At 45.6% G+C, this 25,205-nt stretch overlaps 1 protein-coding gene and 2 long non-coding RNA genes across 7 annotated transcripts in view; 1 reads left to right on the top strand and 2 right to left on the bottom strand.

The window, feature by feature from the left end:
* Positions 1-279: 279 nt before the first annotated feature.
* LOC146542750 (uncharacterized) lies at positions 280-8,671 on the bottom strand. The gene is made up of 3 exons (XR_014879776.1): positions 8,225-8,671; positions 2,167-2,225; positions 280-466 (listed from the first exon to the last, which is right to left on the bottom strand). It is a non-coding gene; the product is annotated as an uncharacterized LOC146542750 (long non-coding RNA).
* Positions 8,672-9,056: 385 nt separating this feature from the next.
* Positions 9,057-25,205, top strand: part of FLI1 (Fli-1 proto-oncogene, ETS transcription factor) — an 81,338-nt gene continuing 65,189 nt past the window's right edge. The window contains exons 1-2 of one of the 4 annotated variants that reach the window (XM_019622955.3): positions 9,057-9,546; positions 11,259-11,367. In XM_019622955.3, the coding sequence (XP_019478500.1) occupies positions 11,302-11,367 (66 nt within the window). In that variant the 5' untranslated portion in view covers positions 9,057-9,546; positions 11,259-11,301. Of the gene's footprint in view, positions 9,547-11,258; positions 11,368-19,774; positions 21,991-25,205 lie in introns of those variants that run through there. The other 3 variants (XM_019622954.3, XM_085209461.1, XM_010723584.4) reach the window with 3 other exon arrangements.
* On the bottom strand, positions 19,616-23,723 carry LOC146542751 (uncharacterized). Of its 2 annotated transcripts, none has more exons than XR_014879775.1 (3): positions 22,719-23,723; positions 22,517-22,601; positions 19,616-22,419 (listed from the first exon to the last, which is right to left on the bottom strand). It is a non-coding gene; the product is annotated as an uncharacterized LOC146542751 (long non-coding RNA). The 2 variants fall into 2 exon arrangements; XR_014879774.1 differs by having other exon boundaries at positions 19,616-22,402; positions 22,719-23,174.

Here is a 25,205-nt window from a genome sequence, read left to right on the forward strand (position 1 = left end):
GCAAGATGCTGTAAAAATGTGGGTGTTTCCTGCACATGCACCTTCCAGCTGCGTGCAGGGTGCAGGATCAGCCCCTCACACTTCCCTACATTGATTGTACCCCTGCTGCACCCCAGCTTCTTGAGGAATGTGTGCCAGAGACTCCGACTTTATCACAAAAAAAGGCTCTGAATCTTGCACCCAGTGGAGTCAGCAGCAAGTTTTATTGACTTCAGCACCATAAATTTACATAGTGCTTTCCATGCAGGGATCACAACTCTTTATCATTCCCTTCAGGCTCTGGCTGCCACAGACCCTCAGTCATTATCTGATCCGTGGAAGTCGGGATATCTTTGGTACCTTGAAGATCAAAAGGAAATTTTGCACGGTTCAGAGAGAAGCATTCTGGGGCTGCGGGATGTGCTTACTGTGAGCAGATTTCTCTTCCTGTAGGAGCCAGTGGGAGCTTTGTCACCAGGACCAAAACCTATGCAAGAAAGTTTTGTGCATTAACCGCAGCGATCCAGCCAAAGGAATCATCCCTGCCTCCTGCAGAAACAGTTGTATAAAAGTGTTTATAGCCACATCACTCCGGAGTTTTCCTTCACCTCAAGCATTTGATCAGCACAGGTGTATTCAGCTAACCCTCAGCACCCCCAGCACAGAGCTGCTCCTGCTATGCAGTACAAGCACAATAAAATACACAATACTGTACAATACAAGCACAACATGAGCAAAGTCAGCTGCACCTGTAATTGTACATTTTTTCCCAATAATCATCATAGCAGTGTTATTCTGTCAGCTGAGCTCTGCTGGGCAGGATTCACAGTGCTTCACAAGTATCAGCAGCACTGTGCTTAGCAACATCTGCCATTAGACCTTGCCTCGTCTTGATCTGGGAAGAGAAATAAGTTAAATCTGCTGATGTGAGCAGTGGCTCCTATGGAAAAGAGACAATATGTCATCTGGTGCTGCTGGGATAAATGTGACACTTTTCATGCATGCAGGCAAGGGAAAATGAAGTTTTCCTACTATTTTGCTGTTCCATTTTGAGCACTGAGTATGAGTGGGATTGTTATCAGTTTGGTGAACAAGTCACACCTGTATCAGGGTAGCTCAGCAGACCTTCTCTCATGTGGACAAAACCTGGAAACCTTCCCCACGGCTTCAGCAACTTTCCTCTGGGTGTCACTTCAGCAAAACTTGGTCTCCGAGTGCCTGGAAGGAGATGGTCATCCAAGCACTCTGCTGTGGAAACACCACCTTCCCTTTGGGAATGGTCTAATGTTTAGGAACAGGCAGGATAACAGGAGCACATGGTTTACAAGTGCCTGCTGCACTGGGACCTCCACTGAACTTTCTTCATCAATCTCCATCAATCCTCCCTCTCATACAACCCAATTTGGTCTCCAAAACAGCTCCCTTCCTCTTTTTCCCTCCCCTCTCTCACTGTCCCCAGCACACACATGCACATTTCCTTTTCCTTAAGCAAACAATTTTCAGATTTAAAAGTGAATTCTCAGTGCAGGTTGAAAAAAAGACAATGTGGCCTCACTTCTTATCTCCTGCTATCTGCTGCTGCTTGTACTCACAACAAGCTGTGAGTCTAGATTGGGTTTACAGTAGATTTCAAGTGTTTATGAGCCGCAGGAGGGAGAGAGAGGAGGGAAATCTGGTCGATGAGATAAGTCCAGGAAATAGTGCTGGTGACTGGAGCAGAATCAACAAGTTGAGTGAGCAACCGGACACCTCTAAAGACCCAAGGATGCGTGACTCAGTGTCACGATTTCAGTTCCCGCAGCAAACAGGAGCACTTAAAGGAGATTCATTTGTAGTAGTTCAGGGGGTTCATGCCTGGGGTGGAGAAGGGAAGCAAATTGATCTCTTTATAGACTCAGAATATTTTCCAATTGGGAGCCCAAATTTAAGCTCCTCGATCCATAGTCTGGCTCCTAATGTAACCACTTGATTTTCATGGATGCGGAGCACGTGCTGGTTTCAACAGCAGCTCACGGGTCACTCTATCACACTGCAAGGTTTTATAATGTATTGGATAAATCTAGAAGCTCTCTAGGCCCGGAGCATCATCTGGTCTTTGTTCATGTGCCACCTAGAGCAATGTGGCCTGGTACCAACAGGACGAAGTAGTGGCTGTTCACATGGTTGATAGGATATTTTTGTAATCACCTTTTATCCCCATGTGGACAAGGTTTGTGACAGTAACTGGAAAAGCGTGTAGGCTTCATCTGCAAAGTATTTCAAAGACAAAAATATCTGGGTTAGTTTTATCAGAGAATAGTAATTCACATTGTTCTAGACAGCTCAAAAAAATGTTTCTAAGTATGGCTGTTAAGAAAAAAAGAAAAAATGTGAAGTTATACACTCTTCCCATCAATCCCGACTAGAAGATGTCTCAATGCTCTGAAGGTTATTTCTAAGCTGGAAAAATATTGCAAACCATGTCCTTCAGGAGAGATGGCTTTTTTTAAACCTTAAAATCTGTAATTTATTACATACTTTTCATGTCTTAGCTTCTGAGTGGGAAAGACAAGCTGATGTTCCTATAAAACAGAAGAAAACACTCGGGAAATGTTTCTCTCTGTTGTTACAATGCACATCTAAGTAACACACCAACTACCCAACCAGGAAACAAATCTAACCATCGCTGCCCCCCAAAATGGTCAGGACAGGTCTGAGTGTCAGGGCTTCTACTCTTTGATAAGCTGCATAAACAAGAATTTGGTGCCAGGACACCAGCACAGGATGTGGCACAAAGAAAAACCTTGTCAGAATAGTACCGAAGGCCATTTCTGTACTTGTTTACTCTGTATTTCCTCCAAAATGTGCCTGATTCTGATCTCAGCGTACATCAAAAGTAATTCCAGTGAACTGGCTTTGGATTCAAAAGACTACAGCTAAGACTAATCTCACCTATAGAAGAGCTGCGAGTTCTTTTGCAAGAATTCGTTTCCTTTGACTTTTGGAGACCACAGTGACACGGATTTCTGACAGTTACCAGGTACAGAAAAACCTGATTCCTTTTTCACCTGCACACCTTCCCCTGTGAATCTCCTTCAAATTCCTGTTGCATCCTTTCCACACTATTGTAATCTGGGGCAAATTTGCTTCCCTTCCATCTCCTCTCCTTGAACAGAGAAGAACATTACTTTCTTCTTGTCTGAGACAATCTCTGTCCCAGAAACCTCAGATCAAACCAAAGCCTGTTGAGCTCAACACTTTCCATTGTTTTTGTTCTGGTAGGGATGTCTTGGAGCCTCCCCAGCAAATGGGGATATGCACTGATACTGAGCCATTTCACGATACAGCAAATGCTCACAGCAAGCACTTCATAATATTAACCAGAGATTTCCCAAATCATCACTCTTTTCCATATGGGAATAGTTATTTTCACATAAAGCACCTTTATACCGAAAGAGCTGCAGCCATGCTCAGAAGGAGTGGGCACTGAAATGCTTTAATTTGACTGGTGTACTTCAAGCTGTCTGATGATAGTGCGTAGACAAGGCCCAAGGTATAAGAACTCTTCAAGGGAAAGCCTTTTGTGGAAAGGGCTGTAAAACACCATTTTACTGTGTTGTTCTAAATTTCCTTTTTATTTTATGGTTCATCTAATTCGAAGAGAAACCTTCTCTGTAGAGAAGTGGAATGGGAAACATGCCTCCATGTAAAAACATTTGGAATCAAGTCAAGCTCCTGTTTTAGCCATTTATTTTTCTTTAATTCCATTTTTTTTTTCCTTTTTTCCATGCATTCAGATGTTTGCATTGCTTTTTGGTGGAGCTGCTTTCTTTCCTTGCTTTCTTCCCTCCTGCTCCCCTCCTTTACCATCCCCATTGGCACAAATACAAGATGAGATTTTAAGAAATCAAGCTCAGAAAAGAAAGAACTGACACATCTGCATGTTTGTTTGTTTTTCTGCAGAGCAGACGGAGGCCCTTAGAGCTCCATATGTGTCCTCACAGCTGCCTGGTCCCTCTTGTGCAGCAGCTACTCCAGGAGCTGTGGCCAAAATTAACTGGGGAGGTTCTCAGGGAGCTGCAGAATCCCACTAGCTCTGTGCAAGCTTTAAGAGCTCGATAGGGAGCAAGACAGAATTGTGAACAGGCAAGGTGGGAGCAGAGGGGTTGGGGTGGAAAGTGGGAAATTATGGAAATGCAGGACAGCACTTCCATGGTTGCATGGCAGCCATGTTCTGATAGGCGTGAGGAGCCTTGCACTTCCTATTGGCTGCTCGTGGCCTGGGCCCACCCTCTGGCAGAGAACAGCCAATCACGTGCGCCACTGCCCAGGGCGGGAAAGCTTCCCGCTTCTCTGCCGCCATTTTGTGTGATGCAGTGATGGCCGCCGGGCCTCACGTCATAGTCCCACTCACTCTCCCCTCACCTCCAGGGGTCACAGGGACCTCGCAGCACAGACCTCTCTCCTCTCAAGGCCCACAGCTCTCCCCAGCAGATCTCCTTGTCCCTTAGCAAGCTTGAAGACATTCCAGCTGTGTGAAAAAAAGAGGCTCCAGGCACCACCCGACGCTGAGGCTTTTACCTCAGATAAACCTGCAGCATTCACCTCAAGAGTTCCTGCCTCAAAAGCAACCTCACTATGACCAGTCTGTATTTGAGGACCTTGTGTTAGATATAGGATAGATGGAGCCCCTCACAGGTTGCTCAGGTCTGCAGAGACAGCTTTGGCCAGCTGGTTTTTGGTCACTGCATGAACCCAGAAGGACCTGAACACAAAAATTCCAGCAATAAAAACATCACAGGGCTCACATCTGCAGTTATGAAGTCTCAACAGAGCCGAGGATTCACACAAGAGCTGCTGGGGACCAACCAAGAGGATCAGAGCCTGCATGGCATAACAGTTTTGCGAAGATCTCTGTCCCACTTTCTGGCACCAAGATGCTTTCCTGTATCTTCAGGTCATACCACTTTGTTCTTAAACTTTCCTTCCTGCCCTTTTGTCTATTAAATTGTGTTGAGGTCAGGAAATGTCTTTTGTTATAACATTTATATACCCCTTAACCTACCTGCAGGAAAATAGCTTGAAGGTTCTAGTAAGAAAATCAAAATAAAACCATACACTTTAACGGAGAAACATACAAGTCCATTCACAAACTGAGCGTGGTTAACAGGAAAGTTACCTCACATCCAACAGATTGTAGATAATTTCTCCAAAATATTTATAAATGATGGGTGAAAATTCAAATGGTTTTATAAATGATTGCGCTTTTAAAACCAAAAAGTAAGACCGCTCTTTCTTCTAGCTTCCTAACGAGCATCAGTCACACAGCCCAATGAGTAACACTGCTCAAACCAAGACAGCTCAGCAAGTGAGAGGCTCTTGTTCCCACTGAGCAGAATGTTTAACTCCTGAGAGACACGTGAACTTTCACCCAACATTCCTTTTTCAAGAAAAATACGTAATCTAACAATTATGCTAATTTCTTCTTTCCTATCCCCTCATTCTAACTCTGTAACTAAAGCTTGTTTGTTGCTGTGATAATGATTTTATGATTATGATCATTTACTTTAATGTACTAATGACAATCATCGTTAATACAAAACCTGAGTGAAACACAATTTTTTTTTAAATGTATTTTTCCTGCTAGAAAATGATTTAGCAAAGCTGAAATGTTTTTCCCCAAATATTTATAGCAATTGTGATGATTTCCAGTGGAATTTATCCATGTGCTTTTAGCTGCATTGGCTATTTCAAATGAAAGAGTCTGTCTTCACTGAAATGGGTCTTGCTGATTTCTCTGAAACTGTTCTGAGGTGATCGCTTCCTTTCTCTTAAATCTCACAGAAGTTTCTTCTCACACTAAATTTCTGGAATTGACCTGCTTGTTGACTGTAGATGAAAATAAATATTAGCAGGTAGGAATTGGCTGAGAATTAATATTTTGATTTCAGCAACGGTCTTAATATGGCCACTGATTATGACTGCTCCTCAGAGTTCCAGCCATGCACAAATACCTGTTTTGTCATATGTTGCTTAAAGATAGCAAACACACACACACACACACACACATTTGCAGACACAGAGGGGTTCTCATCTCATCCGAATACTTTCCAGTAGTACACCAAATGAAAAATCAGATGAACATCTCTCCATGGCAGTTCTCTGTTTCAGCCTTTCTTTCTTGAAGAGGAAATTTATGAGGCTATCTTGGTTTGGTCTCTCGGACCTATCTGTGAGATGTCTTTGTAGCAGCAAAAGCAAGTTCAGAGAAACACTCACTGATATGGGAACAGAAAGTGGGAAGATGTGTTGAAGATTGTCGTATGTGTGTAATTTTGCCTCTTGGACTCAGGTGGGTCTTTAAGATCTCTTCCACCCAAACACACAGACTTTTCTGGTGGCTGATTTCACTGGACTATTAGGAGAGAACCATAGCAGGCTTTGGTTCATCTGCATACCTTGGGCCCATGCTGCTAAGGGCCTTTGGATTTTGGAGATCTTTGAGAAGAGTAAGGGGAAAAAAAGTTGTTGCCATTCTTTACTCATAGCATGTGGAAATGATGACGGATAGTTAAAAATCACCACATTTTCCTCTTAGGAAAGAGAAACTGAAGCACTGAAGTGTGTGTGTGGTTATATGTCAAGCAGTGGAACTCCTTTTGACTTCACATACTTTCCCCTTATTTCTAATTAACATGTTGAGGAATTTTAAAATGTAATAAACATTATTTCCAAACAACCAGAAAGTAAAGCTTGCTTATTTCTGGTTTGATGTAAACATTTATAGCACAGCTCCATCCTTAAACAGTTAATCTTATAGTGACCTATTAAAATAAAATGAATTGTGTTATAATTCATCCTAAAGCAACCTCAGGGTTAGTGTATCAGGTAACTCCTGCTTTTGCAGTCCTCATGACGTTTTTAATCAAATTCAGCTGTAATTGCTGGAGCATACACATGCCTCTTTTAATACTCTGCCTACATTTGGGACTCATATGAGTCTGTTTTCTCTTAACATATCTAATAAATAGAAAACATGAAAAGAGCACATTTTGCAGGGCTCTGAGCTTTTCCACCGTTTCATTTGTTCTAGCAATTGTCCAACAGGCTTATGAGAATCGAGCACTTGTCAGCTTTCCCCCCCCCCCCCCCCCCCTTGGATAGAATTCTTTGTGGGTTTCAAGTCACTGTTTGTGTTGCTAGCACCCCGTTAAAGGGGCATCGCACAGGCAGGAGCAGCTGCCACAGAAGTGAGGTGGAAGCGCGGATGTGCGAGAGGGAGAGATTTCATAGGCGTCTTTAAAAATCACTGCCGGTGATGAATGTTGAAATGTTGCTTACATACAAGTCACCTAGGGTTTGTTGATGAAAACTTGAGATGTCATGTCTGCATTGAAGCTATTTGAGTAAACAAAACTGCTGTAACTTTCTCTGCTCGGGGGCTGGGGGGGATTGCTGTCCCGTGCTGCAGCTGTTTCCAATTTGCCAGCAATTTTCTTCTGGGCTAGTAAAGCTCCCAAGATGACTACAACTAGGCACACGGGTTTCTCGGCTGGGCTGCGGGGTTTGATTACAAGGAGCGGCAAGAACAGCTCGGGGTTCAGGGGAAGCATTTCCCCTCAACTTTTAGGTTCTTTACATCCCGACTTTTTGTTAACACCGGCCTTTAAAGTTTACTTCACTGCAGTTTAATAGGTGCTGCGCCCAGTGGTCCCGTGTATATCTCTCTATTGGAAGTAGGCTGCGATTTTGAGCGCGTTTGCTTAAAAATAAGGGAAATTGGAGGGGAAAGAGCACGGGGAGAGATACGGGCGCCCGTTAGCTGTCCCTCGATAAAAGCGCTGGGAAGAGGGGTTTGTTAGCACAGCACTACAGCCTCGGGGTTCCTCTTCAGCGACGTGGTTTTTGTAATTCACACGCGGAAACGTGAGAAAAGACTGAAAAATGACTTTGAAATGTGATCTGATTCGGTCGCTAGCTGGCTCGCCTGTGAGGGTGCACAAAGAGGTGTTCGCGTCCCCGCCGAATAATGGAATTAAGGCTCGTTTTTAACCCGATGCGTGCGATTTCTTTAAAGCCACACACAAAAAAATAAAAGACAACGCCGATGTTGTGTAGATGCCCGCAGGAGCTGCTCCCCCTTCTCCCCCCCCCCCCCCCCCCCCCCCCCCCCCGCACACCTCGCCGCTCCCCCCGCCGCGCTGATTTTCCCTTCCCTCGGATGTTTTCTTCCCGAGATCTTCCTCCTAAAATCCCAGGTGCTTACCTTACCGTGCCTAGGAAACTCTCTCGCGTAACAAAAACAACAATAACAATAATAACAAAGAATCCGAAGAATTTCGATATTAAAAATGGCTCTGGCGAGGTCCCTGGCCACTAGGTACGGGTCTGAGTCTGTTTTCCTTGGAAATTGGGAGGAATGCTAAACGGCTCGTCTAGCAGAGAGTAAATTGTGTGCGGAGCTCTAGGCACGGCTCCCAAGTTGCCCTTTCACCCCTTCACTTTATATGTTCCTCTTATTAAGGAGAAAAATGTTTCAATATGTTGGAATTTGGGGCAAAGACGGGAAGGAGAGAAAGAGAATAGGGAGTGGAAGGACATTTTCCAAATAGCTTTGGTAACCCTTCTGGGGTTACTTTGAACATCGATGCCATACGAAAATCCTGGGAAGTTTCCCCCCCACGTTAGTGCAAAATATTGCACACCAGCCCTTCCGAAATGGCGATGTGGACCAGGAGTGTTTTCACCGCTGGGAAAACGCATCCCTGACTTGAAGGCGTTTTTTCTTCTTCTCCCTAAAATTGTTCCTGTTTGATGGGGATTATTAGGTAGCTCAGAGGGTCTGGAGTTTTGGCTTGCAGAGAGAAATTATTGATCTGGTGCAGAATAGGCTGGAGATGGTTCCATCTCGCTTCTCCAGCCGTGTGGGGCTGCACAGCTCGCTGAATGCAGCCCGTGCTATTTGCAGTTTTGCTTCAGAGGGAAACGGGTTAACTGTTCTCAAGGTAAGAGTCAGGGGGAAAAGCGCAAAGTAAGGAACGATGATTTTAAAACGGATATTTGAAACTTCCTTATTTAAAAGGGGGATTTAAAGTAGCACTTGAGCTCCACTCAGCGTCTCTTTTCGGCTTGACTCCTCAGCGATATTTTTTTAAGAAAGTTGTGAATTTTTTCTTTTTTTTTTTTTTTTCTTCTTCTTTATAGTCGCAAGTAGCTCCAGACAGGCTCAGTGGGCGAAGATGTCACATAGCCGTGATTAATCTGGGGGAGCAGCTGAAATATTGATAAGGGGGAAAACGGAAATCAAACGAAAAGTAGAGGGCACAGAAGAGAGGGAAAGGGAAGCACGTACTGGAGCTGCGAGCGCTGCAGAAGCCCCCTGAGGAAATGCCTGGTTGATGCAGCCTGTCTGGATGGGCTGGGAATTCTAACTCCAGCGCTGCTTTGGATCTAACAAGTTTAATCTCTCCTTTGCAAAACTGCAGCGGCAGGGTAGTAACCCACAGCTGGTGGGGAGTTTTGGTTTTGGTCTCAACCTGGATCTTTACAAACTGGTCTGCCACTGGTTGAGGGGAAAGGGTATCAAAGGTGAGTCATTTAAATAATAGTAATAAGGCTAAGCAAGAGGTGAATCTAAAAGTAGTTTAAGAGGCCCTTTTATGTTTCTACCGATGCTGGCAGGGTAACGCGATTGATAAATAATCCACAGCAGACTTCTTAAGGCTGGTTCCAAATATGCAGATGTATTTATTTATACGAACACGCGTAATTGTACGAGGGAGGTGAGCGGGGGTGGGGGAGCGCCGATGAGGGGTAAAGAGGGGAGCAGGGGAAACTGAGACGGGAATCCTTGACCCTAGAAAATTTACTGGCTAAGGAAAATTGCCTTGTCCCTCGACTCTGTCTACCCCCACCCCCTTGCAAGTTCAGAAGCAAAAGAAACTGGAATGTGTTAGGAGGGAGGACGACAGGAAAAAAAAAAGAATTGTACTTATCAGAAACACATTGCCGATTTTATAATCAGTTGCCCTTCTGTGCCAGCTGGCCGCGTAATAAATGCTTTAAAAAATCAATAAAAGGGGGGCGGCGTGCAGATAGAGAGCTGTTATTTTCCAGAGCTGTTGGGCTCTTTGCCTTTTTCCGCCTTTCTCTGCTTCTCCCCAAAGCAGCAGCCGCTCCGCAGGGAGCGCCGGCACCGGGAAGGGCGCACGGCACTGCGCGCCCATCCGCTGCGCTCTGCGCCTATTTCTCATCCTGTCGTTTTTTCCGCGGTAAATCCTGGCAGCACCGACCGACCCCACGGAAAATAGCGGCAGGACGGCAGCACTGAGAGCTGCACGCTAAGAGGGGGGGTCGTGCTTTTAACGACGCACTAATTACTGCAAGCTAATCGTTCTCTGGCGCGTTCAAAGGGAACTGCGGACCCTGAGTGAAACGGGTAGAAAAAGTTGTCAAACGTCGCAGCGATTACAGATTCATTTTCCCGCATAGCTTTTCGTTTTCCACCGTTGTAGTTAATCTCTGCAATGATGACTAGGGGGGTAAGGGGGAGAGGCAAAAACCTGCTCGTCGGGAGATCATCAAGTCTTAGAAATACAGCAAATACAGATGTACAGCATACAGATGCACTGCACTGATGTAAGGCTGAGATAAAGCAGTGCTATGTTTGAGAAACGGCACTGTCCGAAATAGAAGGACTGGGAATGACATCTCTGGGTTTTCAGTGCTATGCGGAATGATATTTCCGTTCACTGTACTTAAAATTTATTGTTTAATTATTGTTGGTGAGAAAGGTTCTTTAAATCAATAGAGGCCGGCAGGCTAATGGCTCGGCATGGTTTCAATGAGCCACCAAAGGCAACTGCCCTTCGTTCAGCCAAGTGAAACCCTCGGTACAAGTCAATAGGGTTAACTAGTCTCGACATGAAAACATGAGTATTTCAGATGGCTTTTAATTGTTGGCTAAGATATTCAGTTAATCAAATGTCAGACGTTTCCCTCTGCTCTGGCCAGAAGTGAAGAAGGCACTTTTCCTGAGGGGGCGAAAAATCCAAATGCAAAAACAAACAAACTGTTGTGGAACATGGAAACAAAGCCCTGCTTTGTGAAGTTCTGAAGCCTAATAGTTGACATTTAGTTACTGCGGTGGACGTTCATCTGTGTCCTTTCTTTCAAGAGTGCACTTAAATGCTTGATGACTTCTGTTTAAGTAGTAGTATTAGCCTTACTTTGTAAACAATGCTCGTGTCTTTACTTTCCTATACAGACAGATAAGACTTTATTTTCTATTTTAATTTCAGATCAATTTTAGGACCTTTAAAAATATCTGTTAAACACGTAAGGATGTTTCAGACCGTACCAGACACTTCGTCTTACGTCAAGGTAAGACATGACAGCATCTTTAAACAGGTAATGTCCAAAATTACAATCCTTCAAAAATTTGCAATTGTTTGTATTGATTGAAAGTCTCTTTCCCATTCCCACTGAACTCAGTTGGGAAGAAAAAAAAAACTTCAGTGGGAGAGGGTTAGCATTGCAGTTATGGTTCTGGGAGTAGGCAATGCTGAGTCCAAAGCTGAATCATAAGAGATGTAACAAGATGTTTAAGTGCTCTTGTCCTGTACAGTGCAACGATGCTCGGCTTTGTGGATGATGCTATACCCACTATTATTGTGAGGTGTCCTTAATCACATGATGGTAGTGCCTTGTTCCTCTGGAATGGATGTGATGGTGGTGGTGGTACCATATCATACCATATCATTGGCTTCCAATTTCCTGATTTCCTAGCTACCATTTAATATTGAACTAAAGCTAAACTTCATTTAGTATAACTCTATTTCTCTGCCACACCAGCCACTGAATTCAATATGAAGATGAAATGAAAAGTTCTGGTTTTGAATGGTATGTTTCTGAACAGATTTGGAAGGGAAAAAGAATTGAATGGGTTAAAGCAAAGCATCTCTTTCAGTTACTGAAGAAATAGATTGTCACACCGGGCAACGCTTTGTAAAACTGGCATTTCTTTCACAGCATCACCTACAATTTTCCTCAATCAATTCTGTAGGAAAATTGACTTCAATTGGTATTACTGGTAATGGATACTGCCACAGACTGCTAGAACTTGCATTCTAATCGTTGATAATATATGTACATTTTTTTTATTAAAATGTGAATCTGAGAACGTATTTCAATGTGCCACTTCTGGCTCTTTCATAAGATTAAAACAAATTCAAAAGAAGAGCTGGCACAGCCTTGCCCCTTTATAACTCAGTTGAGCACTATATTATATTTGACATCATATAGTTTTTTTACCACACCAGTTCCCAAGAATGTAAATAAACCAAGCCTGGGACATCTGGGTTACACGTTTAAGGCAAACCCTGCATGCAACAGCACTTAGGGAAAATCTAAAACACAAATGTCTTCTCTCCCAGGCTGAAGAACTGCAGAAGGGTGCTAATAAGAGCTGGGTGGATAGTTTGTAATGAATAATCTATTACAGGAATTTTGTCTCTTTTTTTTTTTTCCCTTAGTCAGTGATCCATGTGTCAATTGTGATTTTCATGTGCATACACTTTATTGGAAGTGATTCACTGAATGATTTCTGTGTAGAATCCCTAGGCCACAGATCATTTTGCCAGCAGTTATTTAGAGGTATTAGTGCTGGAAATGCCAGCTTGGTGGGAAGGATCCCAGATCACATAGAGTTACTTGCATTTCCTGGTTGGATGAACTTGTGCACCTTTCTGGATAAGGTTTCTAGAGGGAATTGTACCAGGAATGGTGAAGATTCCAGATTGGGTTAATATCCCCCTAGGATCACACTCATAACTCAGTGTTTCAAGGAACGTTGATGATTTAATTTTGCTTATTAGATTCACATAATTTTGGACCAGATTCTGGAAGAATATAAACTCTGTGCATAACAAATGAAATTGAAGTCTCAAGAAAGTGGATTCAGTAAACGTTCAAGTAAAGAAATAAATGATGCAGTCTGTGCCCAGCTTTAGGACTGACTTCTCTTTGGTGTTCCTATGTATGGGAAATGATCTTAGATGTGTTCTGTTTACAATGAAGAGATGAAGGCCCTTTGACATCCTATATTATGATATCATTGCCTTTTATTGTGAGGCAAGATCCAGCTGCTGCTGCAGTTAGTAGCAAGATTCCTTTTGAATTGAGTGGAACCAAGATCCAGGCCTAAATAACTTAATATTCCAACCAGGTTGGAACTGTGTCAGCGTAGCCCTGTCAGTATGCATAATCCTGCAGGCAGCATGCTTGGACAAAGCTCTCTATAGATAAGTGTGTGTTTTATCCACCAGGAAGGACTCCTACATCTGGACATTCACTCAGTGTCTCAGCAGTGGTGGGATGAGTGGGCTGTGTGATGCTGAACTCGGCCTCTTCTTACATCCCTTCATCATCAGCTGCCATCATTCTGTCTTTGGTACTTTGTCTGTAAAGCTTCATTCACGCCAATGTCACTGGGGAAATAATTTGTTCCTGTGCTTAAAAACTCAGCAGAGTTTTGAAAGAAAGCTCTTAGGACTGATCTGAAGTTCTTTTGAAGGCAAAGGAGATATCTCCTACGGAATTGTTAAGCTTTCAGTCGAGCAGTTCAGTATCAGTGATGCGAAAAAGTACCTGCATAGCTCCTTGAGGTCAACAAAGTTGTTCTTAAAAGTAAGAATATGCTTAAATGCCAAAGAATCTGAGCCTGGAACACACAGGTTATGTTAGTCTCTGGCCCCTCTGAGTTTGATGACAGTTTCCACTGACTTCAGTGCACTCAGGGCCCACGTGGTGATGCTGACTGAGTCTGGCTTATTTGTAGGACTGGCACTGGTGCACGATCCAGGCAGGTAGTCAGGAAACCTGCACACTGACCCCGTCCCTGCTGGTGTTGGTTTTCCTGAGCAAGGCACTTCAACTCTCTGTTTCAATTTCTCCACCTTTAAAGTGTGGATGAAAGTGCTGTGTAAGAAGGAAGCACTGTTCAGCTTTAGATAACACTTGCTTTCTCATTCCTGCTTCTCTACACTCATCTCTGAGGACTTAACAAGTTGTGGTGAAACATTTAAAAAGCAAGAAGTTAAATTCCAATTATTTCCCTCTACCCACATCTCTTTTTTCCTTTTTTCTTTCTTTTATTTATTTCTTTTTTCCCCTTCATGTCATTCCTTCTTTAGAAGTTTCATCTGTTTGAATTATGGGAAAGATGAACTCTATTTTTTTTATGGCCTTCATGGAATTCCATCTGATGACGGGCACAGTGCCTCCATCACACAGACGAAAAGCAAGATTGGAATCAATGTCAAAGTTCAAAAAGTTCTCTTCAACGAATTCGTGGAATATATAAGCATTGCGTTAATTCTTTGCCTTGTTCAGAAGAGCAGCTCATCTCTATTAGTTGCAAATGAGAAGGATTTACAAGCAGGGAGGTTTAGAAGGAACAAGTTTGGTGCCATACCCCTGAGGTACAAAACAACCTGTGATCACCCTCAGGCCACACAGCTTCCTAAATGCAAAAGCGTGGGGTAGGACACTGGAGAGGGAGGAAGTAGAGGTTTTCAATTTTAAAATGGTTTGTTTTAACAGAGGTGGTTTATGTTGAGTCACACTTACTTGCTAATGTTGTAACCTTGATTTACATCATACAACATATGGATCTGCTGCACCCAAAGCACGGTTATAAGATCCTATTTAACTTCGTGACAGCACACATTCTCTCTTGTGCATCCTTCTTGTCTGAGCCTTAATGCAACAGTGGAGTAGAAATTCCTAAGTATTACAAAATATTTATGATCCTTACTCGTTTCTTCTGTGTTCTTGATAAATTATTTCTATTCTGCATACCATTATGATACGTATTGATCTGCAAGGAGTTAATAGTTAACAATTTACTACGTATCAGAAGGTGCTAATCTCATCTAAACATGAGTATTTGACTTTGAGATCTAAACATGTAATATAATTGGGAAATTAAATGTTAAAAGACAGCACTGGAACCCGGACTGCGAGGATATGGAAAGCATTAGGACTATAAGCAGAGCAACATGACCTTTGCATGCTGAATTTCTAATTATTACCACTACCACAAGATGCCACGGGCCAAAGCAATCCTCACTCCCATTCTGTATCTCCAGTCCGTGCTCGGATGTGTGCGTAAAGGCAACACAGGAGTAATGTCGCGATGCTGCAATCTACTGTAGCAGGCTGCTTTAGCGGAGGTTTGGACTAGATGGTCTCCAAAGGTCCCTTTCAACCCCTACGATTCCGTGATTCTCTTCTCCAGAGCTTTTCTTCAGCCCTCCGGCAGCATCCAGCCGAGCTGCGCTCCTTAGGCCGCTTCGGGTACCAGCAGTGGAGGCGAGAGTTTGAAAGCGAAGTGCAAGAAGGGGGCGTTAATGGTCTCTTCCAATCTTAAGTATCTGTGAAGTGTTGCTGCAGTGGGGAGATCGCACTTCTCGCCCCTTTAGCCTCGGAAGACCCCTTTGTCTAGAGAGCCACACCACCACCGGATCTCCGGCTCGTGTTCTGCTTTCCAGCCGCGCTGAGGACTCCTGCCTTCCCCTTCCAAGGAGAACCTCGCTGCGGATGATTTTCCCTGGGGGGCCCAACCTTAAGACACGCGTTTCCCCTGGGCTGACTTGTGCAGGTCTCCAGACCAGCTCAGCTCCCTGAGATGGGAAGAAGAACCCATCGTACAAGCGCAGGACCTCTCGCTTTAAAAATGGATTTCATGCAGCCATAATGTTTGTGGTACCGTACAAAGAAGCATATTCATGGAGGCAAAATAGTCTGGGTGGCTGGAAACAATATTTGGTTTGTTCTTGCTTTCCCTCTGCCTGGAAAGTTTACAGAAGCCCTGAAGAGATTTTTTTTTTTTTCCTTTTTTTTCTTTTTTTTTTCCTCTCTTGAAGGACAAAACAGTGGGATTTTCTTTGGACAAAGCAATGCAAAGGCTACTGACAAACCTGGCACGGACGCTCTTTCTCCTACAGAAAACAACAGCAGCCAGAGGCTGCTCCGGGCACAGGTTGTGTGGAAAGAATATCTTAGTATTTATTATTATGATTATTATTTTTTCAACAGATACCTTGCGGCAGAAAAGATAGCTAAGGATCCAGCCGAGGGATTGTTAGCCTGGCTGCATCCCACAGGCGCTCAGGGACACACGGATGCTGGAAACGCAGCTGCGGAGAGCGGGCAGAGACCTGCAGCACTCACTTAAGGACAGCTAGAGAAGCTGTGCCCCGCAGACAAGGGGAAAATCAGACTTCATGGACTTTTTTTTCTCGTAGTTCAAGCAATGTTGTTCCTACCGAGACCATCCTTACCCAGTTCTGCCTTTCTTCTTTCTTTCTTTTTTTTTTTTTTTTTTCCTCCTCTGCAATTCACGGTGTCCCGCAGAATTTCTGGTCCTCGCATCTGGTGGGAGGACCCCATCAGGACCCAGAGAGGTTACAGCAGCTTTGTGCCGACAAAGGGCAGGGTGGGCAGTTGCGGGTATGGGCTTCCATCAGTTCCTACGTCATTCTCACACGGAGTGATGGTTGATCTGTGTGTGCACCGAATCGTTCTCATTTTGAGGCAGTAACGCCTTGTTAGACTTCAGCAGTGCATCCCGACAGCTTGCTGCTTAAGGGTATAGCTCTCGTTTGCAGCCGCTTCTCTGTTTTAAAGAGACAAAATCCCCTTCCATTTCCCGGTGCCCAGAAAATCCTGCCTGTTTTTTTACCCGTGCTGAAGGCAAGCGCTGCGTGGGGAAAGGCTGGCATTGCCTCCCTCCCTCTTTACTTTGAAGATATTGTTTGGATTTCAATAGAAATTGTAGGAGAAACGTCGTTTCTCCTGGAAATGTGGCATGCTGAGACTTTCTAAAATGAATCACACTCGGGCACAGGGGACAAGATTTTACACTCAGTGACTCCGTCCCCTCCGAATACCAGCATTTAAGCAGCCGAATCCTTCCTTAGCTCTGCGACCTTCTAATGGCTCTGTTTTTATCACGATTTACAGAAAAAAGACCCCCATGAATATGTTGGAACCAGTGGGTTTTGTATTCCAGCCTCCCATATGCATTTCCAGCCCTACGTGGCGAGAAAGGGGAGCAAAATGGGAAGAAAAAGTGAATGCTGAAGGGGAAAAATGCTTAAAATCTTTCCTGCAAATCTCCAAATATATGAAGTCTGAGGAACAAATTCAAAGCAGGCACAGATGCCTGAAGAGAAGTTAGAGAGAAATATTCTGTTCCATTCAAGCGCATCAAGGGTCTAGCTGGAGTCTTGTTTGGCTAAGGTCAGACGAGACTGGGTTCTCCAATAAAAATAAATCTCAAATTAATTATGGCCTCAAGCGAGGGGCCAGACCTTTGGAGCTGGTGCGCTGCCGTCTGTTTTTTTGGCCTTCGGTATTTTTGTTTTTTGTGCTCAGCTTTTCAATAATTGCGGGATGGGGGAGGAAGGGAGGGCGGGGGCTGTTTTATTGGGACATGGAGCTCAAATAAAACCAGCCAGGACGCTGCTTGCCCACTCTCCGCGTAATTGCAATGCAGCTTCAAAGCCACTGCGTCTTCTCCACGCTACTTTTAAGACATTATGTTTTACATAGCGCTGATTAGCAGTGAGTAACTTTCTGGGTTCAAGTTCCCAAATCCCGTGGGCTGTTCCTGTGGACAGAGAGGGACCCGATCCGTGTGCTGTAGGACTAGAAAACTCTACTGCACCCTCTTTATTGCTTTTGCTAAAAAGCCCAATTAGTTTAAAGTGGGATTCGTTTCTGGGGATCAAACCCCAGAGCTGTAGTTGGGGCTTTTTGCTTGTAAGAATGTGGGTTTAGAAAACAAACAAAACACGTTGCGTTTTTCATTCTGCGATGAAGCCAGAGGGAACTGAGAGAGGAAATTTCAAACATTGGCTGAAGCTGGTGGAGCCTTTCCCTCCGGCAAGGACTGCGGCAGAATAGGCGCTGGCCTGCGAATACAGCCCGGGGCAAAGGAGGATGGTAAACATCGTAAATGCTTTTCTAGAGGACGGTATATTTAGAAAGTTTTATATGTATTCAATATATCCAGCGCAGGGAACTCAGACACGTGTACCGAGTTAGTTAAGAACCAGAGGTGGTCACGGCCACTGTGGGCTCCGAGCGGCGGCCGCTCCCCGGCCGTGTCCTGGTCACAGCCCCGGGCTGCGGGATGGGCACAGCTCAGCTGATGCTGCTGGGACACGAGGGGGTGAAAGGAACCAATCCCCTTTCGTCATCCGAAAAGAGCGTTTCCAACCTGAGGCCCGGGAAGATTTTCTTTATGTTTATTCCGCCTGTGGAATAACTAGATGGTTTTAATTATTAAATGATGACCACTAATCTCGCGTGAATTAGGGAGCCGTATCTTTGAGGCTCTGCCCTCCCGCGAAGGACTGGCGTTGGACTACACGTGAGGGTTTCTCCTTTCGTACTGGATGTGAGATAATCTCGGACTGCCCCCAGTGTGTCCTCATGTACCAAACCGGCATTTTTACCTCCGTGTGTGGCTTCAGCCTGTAGCTTGATTGTAAGGACGAACGGAGGAGGTGGGGACACGCCAAGCACTTGAGATCAATATTGAAACAATTAAAACCATCGGACGAGAGTTTCGTTTTATTCATAAGAGCAGTTAAAAAATAATAATCGAGGAGCAACTGATTTCTACCAGCCTGTCCCAGTGCAAGCATTTGCAATCTTCCGCGGTTGCCAAGATCAAATGATTTTCCAGATGTCTGCTGGTAACCACATTAAACAGATCATCGTTCCTTTACTGGATATACGTACGTGTATCCGAGAGCGGAGCGGCACACCCAGCGCACCGCTCACCTCGCGATGCAAAGCCCGGCGCATGGAGCCGGTGGATGTTCCAGCCTGTTCCTAAAGTCTGAGATAACTCCAAGGGATTCTTACTTTTTTTTTTTTTCTTTTTTTCCCCCACGGGAGTGGGAGATTAAGCGAATTGTTATGTTGTTTGGGGGGAAAGGAGTAGATCGTTCTGCTTGTCCGTTATAATAGTTAGCAACTTCGCTCGTTATCTTATCTGATGAGTCCAACCTGGGTGACCCGAACGTGCTGCGTTTTGAATCGCCCTCAGACATGCAAAATAAGCCCTGAGTGTCACGGGGCCCTTCTGGCAATAAAATGCAGAGTCGTGCTCCTAAATTAGCTCTAGGTGGGACGGCAGGGGATGCTTGACATCTGCCCGTCTTTGGGAGCGCTGGGGAGCTGCTGCGAGGGCTGGGCTGGTTTATCTCAGCAGCCCGGCGTTATGGACATGTAGGACTCCTCTCCAACACTCTGGTCCCGTTTTCAGGTAATTTCTCGATGAAGCCTTGAGCTCCGTGAGGTCCGTGGATGAGATGCTCCTTCCACGGTATTTCCCCCCTTCCTTTCGCAGTCAAGATCCCTCCCGCACCCCTCAGCTCTGCTGTTTTTTGGGGCTGGTGGAGAGTGTTGTCTAGAGAGGAAACCATTTGGGTTTTGAAAGGATGCGTTTCACTCTTCCCTTTAACCTCTGGTTTTTCTGGTTGCAGCAGCCATGCGGTAAGGCTGAAGGGGGAGTGGAGAAGAGTGTAGCTGGAGGGTTGGAGGGGAGGGAAGAAAGACAAAAAGAGTAATGAGGCAAGCAAAGGGTTAACAGCGATTTCTTTTAATTGAACTCCAGTTCTTGTGGCCCTAGGCAAGGGGGGACCTGACCCCGCTAGCAGCATCCAGATGTGCTGCTCTCCGGGGACCCCAGCGCAGCCCCCTGGATTGTAAAGCAGACAGGGGAGGACGGGGGTGGGGGGCGGCCAGGCTGTCCCCTCTGCCCCTCCGCCTTCACCTCCTGCTTGCAGGCGGCCTCAGTCGCCGGCAAGCGGGAAGGCAAAGCTTCAGGTCTGGTCACGTTCAGCCCCGTGTCTGCATCTGAACTCCCAAATTGTAGCTGAATTGATGAGACTAATTTCAGAGGAGGGGGGAGGGAGGGGAGGGAGGGGCAAGAGGAATCTACAGCTCACTCCTGCCAGCTTCGGGCTCGGAGAAATAAAGTATTAATAAGGCATCTCTGCAGCAGCCGAGTAGAAACACTAGTGGCATTATTGCATTTCTCTTTTGGAAAGGGCGGGTGCAGAATAACTTTGGATATATTTTGATCCCCCCTGCTCCCCGTGGTTGGACTAAGGACAGGGGAAACAAAAAGACTGGACACAGCTGGCACTGGATAAGGTAATGCCCTCCACCGAGAGATCTGACGTTCAGGAGCGTCCTCCTGCCTTGTCATTTTCTTTCTTGGCTCTTCTCGGGCTGCAGCAGTTTGCAGAAGTGGGGAGCACAGGACGCCCAAAGCGTTGCATGATGTGTTCCGCTGGTGGCTGCCTGTTATTTCTGCAAGGGGAGGGGTGGGAAGTGGAGCTGGACAGGCGCGTATTGTCTCCTTTCTTCGGCTCCTTCGGAGGCTTTCAGCCTTGCCCAGAAAAAGGAAAGCGCGTTTCTTTTGGAGCGATCGCTCCCGTTTGAATGAAAGAGAGTTGCATGTCAGGAGCTCACCATTCGAAAGCGGGATTTAAAGGCTGGTGTTCTGATTTGGTTTTATTGCAATGCTTGTACTGACTCAAAACTTCAGCTAATCTGTCAATTACTGTAAATTTTTGTCTTTTTTTCTGTCTTTTTTTTTTAGTTTGTATGTATGTTTTTTTTCCATCTGAGTGGGATTTTAACAGCTTAGCAAGAAGGTTGCACCGGGAAAGGAGGCTGGGAAAGGTGCTCCCAGCCCCCGGAGTGTAATGGATGGGTTGCCATTGATCTTAGGACCTTTACTTGGGAGCCCAATGTCTCAGCCCTCGAAACGACTGGGAGTGAGGGAGATAGGGGTGAAAGTGGAAAAAGAGCTTCCACTTTCCCGCAGCCCCATTTCCAGAGCGTTTAATTATTGGAGCCGTTTGTCTGCTCTGCATTATTTCACTCAGTGCTCCCTCCTGGCAAGGACCGGACCCCATCTCACACTCCTTGCGGGGAACCCTGCCTGGGACAGGCATGAGCAGGGCCACAGAACGTTTTAATACGTTGTGATCATCAGGCATTACTTTTCCTTCCTTCCTTCCTTCCTTCCTTCCTTCCTTCCTTCCTTCCTTCCTTCCTTCCTTCCTTCCTTCCTTCCTTCCTTCCTTCCTTCCTTCCTTCCTTCCTTCCTTCCTTCCTTCCTTCCTTCCTTCCTTCCTTCCTTCCTTCTTTCCTTCCTTCCTTCCTCCCTTTCTCTCTCTCTCTTCCTTTCTCTCTCTCTTTCTCTCTCTCTCTTTTTTCTCCCTTTCCCTCTTTCCTTGCTTTTTTCTTTTTTCCCTCTCTCTCCCTGCATGCTCCAACTGCGTTGTATTTACGGTTTTCTCCCCTTACTTTTTCGCCTATGACTGGAAAACGCATTAATAAAAAAATCTGTGGGAAGAGACGGAAATTCAATGAGTCAGGCAGAAGCTGCTCCAGCCAAAAAAAAAAAAAAAAAAAGGCAAAAAACATGTTAAACTAAACTGTGGGATGACACACAGTGCTCGCTAATATGGTCTGGGGTGCAAGGCAAAGTCTTCGTTGGACTGGCTGGACTATGACCAACTATTAACTAGGTAGCTATTGTTCTGCCCCTTCTTATCTAAATGGAGCAAATATCCTGTATGTAAAAAATATATATTTTGATCAAGAAGGCAGGACCAGAGACGAAAGTTTCCTCCTCGAGTGACTTCACTTCCCAAAACTAGCAGAAAAAAACGTTTCATCCGGTTAACTGTCTCTTTTTCGCTCTGCTGCAACAACCAAAGTTAAAAAAAGAGCGGCAGAGAGAGCGAGGGAGGGAGAGGGAGAGAGAAGGCGAGGGGATAAGCGGAGGAAAGCAAAATCCCTGGAAAGACAGAAAGAAAAGTGAAAGAGAGACGGATAAAAACTTCGGGAGGCTTCAGCTGCAGGCTAAACCGGGTCAATGTGTGGAATATTGCTGGTACCGGCTGGAAGTTATTCTAGATGGACGGCACTATTAAGGTAAGGGCGGGAGGGGACGGGGACCCCCGGCAGAGCGGCGCGGCACGGAGGGCTCCGTGGTCGGGCTGCCCCGCTTCTCCCGCCGCCTCCCGGGACTCGGGGCTCCGCAGGCAGGGCGGTGCGGGGCCGGCCGGCTTCCTGCCCTCGCGGCGGGGCGGAGGGGCCGAGGTGAGCCCCGGGGACGTGCCCGGCTCGGGGCCGCGGCCGAAAGGCAGTGACAGCTCCCGGCCCGTCGCTCCGCACCGCTCGGGGCCGCCGGGAAGGGGGGTTGTTGGGGACAGCGGGGCTCCGGGCTGGCCCCAGATGTGTGCCGCTGGCGTCTAGGTGTCAGCCGGCTCTGATTTCCTCGCCTGGTCCTGTCTGAAATGCATTGCTGGTTCTGCTGGTCGTCCGGGCGTTTCCTCTATTAATACTGGAGGGAGCAAGGAGCTGGGTGGTTTGGAGGAGAAACATCACCCTAGCTTGGGGCGAGGCAAGGGGAAGGGGAAGCAAAGAGTGTGGCAAAAAAACCACGAACATAACCAACCTCTGGTGGCCTTGAGCAAGCGAGGACGCTGCTGGGGCTTAGAGAATGGTTCCCCCTCCTTTCACCCTCATCAAAACTTCAGCTTCTGCAAAGATAAACCAAACCTTCTCTGAGTCCGTTGAAGTGTCTTATGCTGTTTCTCCAGGGCCAGGCAGCAGCGGGTTCACTTTCATGCTTTGGGGGACCTTTGTGCAATGCTTACAGGCTCTTCTTGAGGGAGCACTACAGCACACAAGTAGCTCAAACAGCACCTTGAAGCGAGAGACGCTGTGGGTGTGTTTGAGTTGGAGGATTTCGAAAGATGCCTATCGCCTGGGTGGGGTGTTGATCTGTTCTTAAAAGCCTTTTTTTTCTTTTTTCTTTTTTTTTCTCTCTCTTTTTTTTTTTTTTTTTCTTTCTGCTGACCTGGGGAGAAAGAAGCTGCATACTGGCAGGAACTGAAACTTTCTCCCTCACATTGCAGCTTGTGACAAGTGCACAGCTTGGAAGGGTCTCAAGAGAAGTGAGGAGGGAAGGAGATGGGCAGGAAGAGAAAATGGAAAGAGGAAAGACAGAGGGAACAAAAGGGGAGATGTCAGAAAGGAAGAGAGAAAGCAGGAGCGTTGAAAGCACAAAATTTGGGAGTTGTGGCAGGAATAAGACACATCTCTCCTACCACCTCTTCAGGTCTGTAGCAAAAGTAACCTGTGCCTCATTCAGGATACATTTAGTGCACCACAACCTTCTTTGATTTGTGGTGCCCTAAATATTGTACAGCGAAAGTGCAGAAATTTCCCATCTGTACCTTTGCTGCAGTGCACACATGGACTTGCTTTTCTTTACAGACCGTGACCCTCAGCACCATCCTCTGAAAGGTGCTGAAGGATTCCCCTGGCCCACACAGCCCATGGTGCCTCCTAGGATCAACTCTTCTCCCCAGTCCCCCTATGCTGCAATCTTGTTGCTGTCACCCCTTGTCCCAGCTTTGGAGATGAGGAACTGTGACTTTTAGCAGCTTGGCCCGCGGTCACGCTGGGGAGGTTGTGGCAAAAGGAGGAACTCAGCCACGTCCTGGGTCACTGCCCCAGCTCCTGGATCTACTTTGCAGCCTTGTGTTATATTTTCCTGCTTCACTTGTAGTCCAGAAAGAATTTGGCTGAGCTGAGAGGCACGGGATACAGGTACACCAGAATCTCAACTGGGTCCTCCTGCTGAGCAATTCTAAGATCATCAGCAACTTGCTGCAGATCTGTGTCTCCTGCTGACCTCCTCCTAAAACTGACCCCTTCTTTGTATTGGGCTTACACAAGCGATTGAAAGTTCCTGTAGTGCCGTCAGGGCTATAAGAGATTTCTTGCAAATTTGCTTGCTGTAGAGAATTGAGTGGGTTCCCAAGGAGCATCAGAGCCATGCACTGGCAGATTTGCTGCAGTTTACCACTGAAAGGAAGGGGTTAGGCCACCCTGCTTGACTTGTCTCAGGTGAAGGGCAATGAGAGAGGATGTGGCTTGAGATGCTTAAATGTTTTTAATATGTTGAGCTCTATATATAACCCGTGCTTCAGGGTAGATCTTCTAAATTCTAGGACATAGTAAAGCAAACCTGTGCTGCATCCAGGAGAAAGCACTTTAAAAGCAATCAGAGCCTTAGGTTTGCCTTCCTGAAGGATGCATGCAGTGCTTTCTCCCAGATCCATGCATTTGGTTTGGGAAATAATATGTCAGAAAAGAAGCAGGTAGATGACTGGCGAGAAAAACAGAAGAAAAAGTTTTTTCATTATTTAGAGCACAGTGAGGGACTAGATGAAATGTGTGGTTAAGAAGCGTGGTTAAGAAGCACTTTGCTCCATTAACACTGAATGATACCTGACTGTGTAGCAGGCAGTGCTATGCAGCTCAGATTAGAAATGTTAGAGGGGTATCCTTGAACACTGTAAACAAGACAAGTGACAATCCTTTTTCAGCATCAAGTCAAACTATTCCATGGACTAATTGCTTTAATTGAGTCAAAGACTTTTAACTGCGTGGTTGACCAGTGTAGGAGTCTGAGCTTAGTACTATAAAACCTTCCCCTTCACCCTGCAACCCCAGTGCTGGGCCTGTACTTTGCTTTTAATCTTTTCATGCCATTTAGGAAAAACCTTGAAAACAGACCTTCTGGTAGCTGATTCTTCATGCACAGAATAATTTAACCATAAATCTACCCATCTGCAGGCTAACTTTGTAATACATGGTTAGCTCTGCTATAGTGTTGTCTTGCGTGTTCAGAACTACATGCTCCTAGGGAAACAGCAAGCCAAAGAGTAAATGTGGTCTGGACCATCCTGGTCTATATTTATATCCTCTGAGACACGTGTGGAGGTGTGAATTGAAGCTGTTTGTGTTCTTTAACCCAAAGTTTAGGGAATGCCACACAAACACAGAGACATTTGGGATGAGCTCAGGACTGTAGGTCGTCTTTCCTTATCACACACGGTCAGTTGTCAAATGTGATATCAGTGATATCTGCAGCAGGTGTAGAGTGCACCTTTATTTCTTCAAAAATAATGATTTATTGAGAGGGGAATTATAGATCACGTGTCTTGGTGGTGAGATGCAATTCTTTTCTGCATTCTTTGAGTAATCTGTTCAATATCTGACATGTGAGTTGGAGTGGCTGGTTTGAAAAGTGACCTCTACAGTGATGTTTTGAGGCCTTCTATTCAGAAAGA

This window comes from Meleagris gallopavo, chromosome 26 (genome assembly GCF_905368555.1).
Source record: "Meleagris gallopavo chromosome 26, MGAL_WU_HG_1.1, whole genome shotgun sequence".
Lineage (NCBI taxonomy): Eukaryota > Metazoa > Chordata > Aves > Galliformes > Phasianidae > Meleagris > Meleagris gallopavo.